General features: G+C 60.1%; 1 protein-coding gene across 1 annotated transcript; it reads left to right on the plus strand.

Moving 5' to 3' along the window:
• The first annotated feature begins 65 nt into the window (after positions 1–65).
• SERP1 (stress associated endoplasmic reticulum protein 1) lies at positions 66–1,980 on the plus strand. Its single transcript, XM_058812180.1, has 3 exons — positions 66–231; positions 320–395; positions 597–1,980. The coding sequence occupies exons 1-3, from the start codon at positions 148–150 to the stop codon at positions 635–637; spliced, it is 201 nt and encodes a 66-aa protein (XP_058668163.1). The 5' UTR covers positions 66–147; the 3' UTR covers positions 638–1,980.
• The last annotated feature ends 3,109 nt before the right edge of the window (positions 1,981–5,089 follow it).

The raw sequence follows: 5,089 nt of genomic DNA on the forward strand, positions 1-5,089 counted from the left end.
CCACGTTACCGGGCGGGGCGGGGCCCGGGGCGCGCGCGCGGGTTGGCGCGCGCGGGCCCCGCCCCCGGCGCGCTCCCGGCGTGCGGCGCGCGCGGTGCTGACGCGGCAGCGGCGGCCGGGCCGGACCGGACCGGGCCGAGCGCGGACATGGTGGCCAAGCAGCGCATCCGCATGGCCAACGAGAAGCACAGCAAGAACATCACCCAGCGGGGGAACGTCGCCAAGACCTCGGTGCGCGGGGCCGGGCCGAGCCGGGCGGGCACGGGCGGGGGTGGCGGGGCCGGGCCGGGCCGCGCTGACGGCGGTGCTGTGCTCGCAGAGAACGGCCCCGGAGGAGAAGGCGTCGGTCGGGCCCTGGCTGTTGGCTCTCTTCATCTTCGTGGTCTGCGGATCAGGTGAGCGGCCGCGCGCGGGCGGACGGGTCCGGCGGCGGCTCGGGCCGGGCATTGCCCTTCCGGGCCGGGCATTGCCTCTCCGGGCCCGGTGCTGCCCCTCGGGGCCCGGTACTGCCCCTCCGGTCCGGGCGCTGCCCCTCGGGGCCGCGAGCCCGCTGCTGGCGCTGCCCGGCGAGCGCTCCCCTCTCCGCTCTCTTGCAGCTATCTTCCAGATCATCCAGAGCATCCGGATGGGCATGTGAGGGGCCGGTGTCGGGCCATGGCCCGCCGGCCCCGGCCGCCGCGGCAGCTGCCGAGGAGCGGCGCGCGGCTCCGGCCGTGTCGCATTCCAGGTCCCTTCACGAGTCATTCCGAGTTTTCTAGCCCGTGCCACAGTGCCTTGAACAGCACCACATGTATAAAGCAATAAAAGTCTGTTGTTGATCTACAATCGTGGACCTACTTATTCGCTGAAGATCCGGCCTGGTCTCTGTAATACGTGGAGCTATACGCGACGTAGGTCCGTAGGAACTGGCATCTGTTTAAACACCGGTCCCAGATCAGTGCCACCCTCGCTGTATAGCTGGAAATGGCTTTATTTGACGCTGGAAGCCAGGATTCCTGTAGAGGCTGGAGCCCGACTGTGCAGCACGTTCCCGAGGAGCCTCTCTTGCTCCGACCCCGCCGTGCATCCTCCCGTGTGCGCCGGGCGGGCCCACTGCAGCATGGGCAGTGCTCGCCGTGCCCACGCCACGGCACCGCCTGTAGCTTTGTCCTAATCCACGCCAAACGCTTGTCTGTGTAGGGGTAGAGGGGTGTGAGGAGCTGGCACGGCCGGGCAGCAGCTGCTCTGGCAGGACCAGCGCTGGAGCTCCGTGGACTGCGGGAGCACCCTGGCCAGACCTGCGGCTCCCCAAGCCTCTCCCGGCCCTGCCTGTGCTGTAAATACTTCTTGGACAACTTTCAACAAGTGGTGATAGTTTTAAATTTGACAATGTTGTGTGGGAATATTGGGTGTGGGGGGGGACACACGCTGCCTCCCTGCCCACAGTTCTGCTTCTGTATGTGCAGCTCCTGCAGAGTGTGGTGTGTCTTGCAATATATATTTAATCCTATTTAAGGTAAAACCTGCCTTCAACTCAATTTCTTTTAACAATGGATTCAGTAATTAACTGCTTCCCTACTGGTGATCACAGTTCCTTCTTCTGTAGACGACTGTAACTTGAGATCACGTGGAAAATGCTGCTATTGATCATATTTCCCTGCTGATGGCCCTGACTCCTGCTGGCTCTGCTGTCTGCGTGGTGACAAAGGTGGTGGGAATTGCTCAGCTGGTGCACGCTGTTGCTAAAGGAAGATTTCTCCAGATTTCTTAGAAGACAAATTTTAAGTCTGGTTACACTAGATATCATAGAAAACAAAATGGGTTGAGGTTACTGAATTGCCTGTTAGCCGTGAAGGAGCAGATCTGTACGCGTTGTATTTCCATATGGAATCACTGGACTGCTGTGAGCCGGGGCTGCCCAGGGCACGGGGACCTTGTGCTGTGACAGCGGGGGCAGTCTGTATCATCGCTGATTTTAAATAAAGTTCTTTTCAAACGCAAGCTGTGTTCACTCTGCTGTGGGCAAGGCAGGGCGCTGCTGGCTGTTGAGGCTCGACCATTCACACCGAGCAGGGATTGACTGGCTTTTCCCTAGGAGGAGCCTCTGTGCCATGGGCCAGGCTGGCACCGGGGGCCTGAGCCGGGGCTGCCGAGGCTCTGGGTACGCCCAGCTGCCGCTGCCCTTCTCTCGGGCCCGGCCATCCCCCAGGGGCTCGGCAGGCGCCCTCCTGTCCTCCCCTGTCCCTCTGCTCCCGGGGATGGCACGGCGGCCCCGGGTCCGGCTGTGCCAGCGCAGCGGCTGCTCCCGGGCTGTGGGAGCCTTCAGGGTGGTTGTACGAGTTGGTTCTTGGAAGTTCAGTGAATCCTTGCTTTGGTGCGAGCTGGGCAGAGGTGTGTGCAGCACTGTGCCTGCATTGCGAGGGTCGTGGGCAGCTGCAGTGCCAGAACCGGGGCTGGGGGCATCTCTGCAGGGCCCTTCTGGGCCCAGCTGTGCTCTGGCTGCACACATCCAGGAACAATTGCTGCAGAACACCACACTTGTTTCTTTCCGAAACCCATCAGAGCAATACCCGTCTGTTTCCCCTCGTGAGATGCAGTTTGTCGTTGCCAGGCCCTGAGAGCCGAGGCGCTCTGAGGCGCTGGGTGACCGCGCCACAGCCGCGGCTGCTCGGGCTCCTCCGCCGAGCTGAGCCTGCCCAGCTGACGTCACCAACCACCTGCAACACACTTGTCTCTCAATTATTGCTTTTTCTTTTCACCTGTGAAGCCTTCTCAAGGCTGGCTGCAGGACTGCGCTTCAGCAGCGCATCGGGAGGGGCACACGGTTTGCTTCCCAAGGCCCTGAGAGCTCCCTGCTGTCCTGCCAGGCCTCTCGCAGCTGCTGGCACCGCGCAGAGCGCCGCAGCCACGTCCCCGGCGCCGCGTCCCGCCCATCTGCGCACACGCAGCTCGGAGGGGACCCGGCAGCGACAGGAGCCGCGTTCTCCAGGAACAGCCTCGTGGAGCGGGGACAACCCCTGCGCCGAGGCGGGAGCCCGGGACAGGCGGCGGCAGCGCCGCTGGCAGTGACGGCGCGAGGGCCCGAGCGACGGGGAACCGGGCCGAGGCAGCGGATCCTGGAACGGGAACGGGACCGAGAACAGGACCGGGACCGGGAATGGGAACGAGAACGGGAACGGGCGGGGGCGGTGCGGGGACAGCCCCGCCCCGCTCCACAGCGCCGCCTCGCGGCCCCCGCAGGTCCCGCTGCGCCATGGGCGGAGCCGCCCGCCGCAGCCGGGGAAGGCTCGAGGGAAGGTTCGGGAGAAGGGAAGGGTCTGTGCGGCTCTGTGCTCACCTCACCCGGAACCTGCTCCAGAGCCGCCTCACGGCTGTGCCAGCCTCCTCCTGCAAGCGCTCCCCTCTGAGCCACGGCCGCGGCCTTGAAGCTCTCCTCAGAAAGCATTTCCTCCGCATCCTCCACTGTTTCCGTAGCTTTTCCCCTCATCTTCTGTCACGTCCGGTCTTAGACGCCGGGCCTAACTCGGAGCCTCTTCTGCCCAGCTTCAGTGCATTCAGAGCGTTCTGTGACACCGCGGCTGCAGCCCGCTCCCCACCCGTGCCAAAGCACACGCTGCCGCGAACACAGCAGCTGAATCCTTTAAACCAAAGCTATGGAACAATGTCGAAGACACGTGTTAGAGCACCCGCACCTGGCGCGGAGAGCCGGCCCCCGCAGCCAGCTCGGCCCCGGGCCGGCCCAAGCGCGCCCGGCCAGCGGCGGGAGCCGGGCCAAGGACGGGGCCCAGCAGCACCGAGGCTCCCTGGCACTGGTAGCCGCACACCTGCTGACACCGCGGCGGTGTCCCTGTGAGAACTGCTGCTCCTTTTCCTCAGGCTGCCTCTCGACAAGAGCCCGCAGCATTCTCTGACCCTTTCCTACAGTTCACAGGGCTCTCACAAGCCGAGCCGCTGTCCACAGCTGAATACAGCTTATCTCGACGCGAAAACTCAACACAAACCCCCAAAGCAAACCTGACAGGAGCAAAGCGAGGGCTTTCCAACAGCATCAGTTCAATCTTTGTTTCATCCCCTTTTTCAGATTTACTAAATGCTTCTTGCTTTTGGAGAAAGCGCCTCTGCAGCGCCCCGGTGTGAAGGACGCACCCATCGCTGCCCCACAGCTCTCACACGCAGAGGAACAGGCGTTCCCACCCAGGGGAGCAGAGCTGCTCCCTCTGCTCCCAGCAGGAAAACAATCACCATCTGGGGCAGCTTCAGAAAGGTGCCTCTGTTCTGTTTCACTCAAAAGTGAACTGACAGGTACAGAGAATCCTCCAAGAAGTTTTAATCAACTACTCACCTGAGGGACTCTTGTTCCCAGAAATCCCCAATTTGTCCCTTTTTTCTTACTTTGCCAGCATCATCCTCATTGCACAGCTGGAGTGAACCACTGATCACACTGCAGAGGAAACGCACATAGCTACTGGAATATTTTGCTTTCTAACCTGTGGCACTAAAGCCTCCCAGCAGTGCTCACAGCACAGGGGTGCAGCAGGCAGAAAAAACCAATCCACAGCTAATGGAAAGATCATTCTGGCGTTACTTTAGCAAGAACTTTTCAATAAGCACACAACACAGGCTTTGTTTGAACTGTGCTGAACTGATGCTTACCAGGAGATGCCTCTCTGTTTCCAGGACATGGACACGTCTTTGAGATCTGAAGACACCAAAACTTGCAGTTTCCAATGCTTCCTCTGTTCTTCCTTAGACATAAACCTGAGCAGAGTTAGAGCTGCTCAGGGCTCCAGTACTGAAGCAGACATTCACAGTAGTGACTGAGCAGGCCCAGATGTTTATTCAGAGCTATCAGTGCAAACCCAAACCCCTAAGGCAGCCACTGACAGCATTAGAAGATGCTTCTCCTAGAAGAGAAGAAACCAGTCTGCTGCATGAAAAGTGGTAACCCTGGCATTGGTCTGTTACTGCCTCACTGACACTACATTTCTCCATTTTGTTCAGAAAAGAGCTACTGATTTTAATTACACTGCAACAATATCTACAGCCAAAAAATTCAACAAAACTGGTTTAATTTCAGAAAATGTGTTAAAATATATATATATTTGTACAT

This window comes from Ammospiza caudacuta, chromosome 11, assembly GCF_027887145.1.
Source record: "Ammospiza caudacuta isolate bAmmCau1 chromosome 11, bAmmCau1.pri, whole genome shotgun sequence".
NCBI classification, from domain to species: Eukaryota; Metazoa; Chordata; class Aves; order Passeriformes; family Passerellidae; genus Ammospiza; species Ammospiza caudacuta.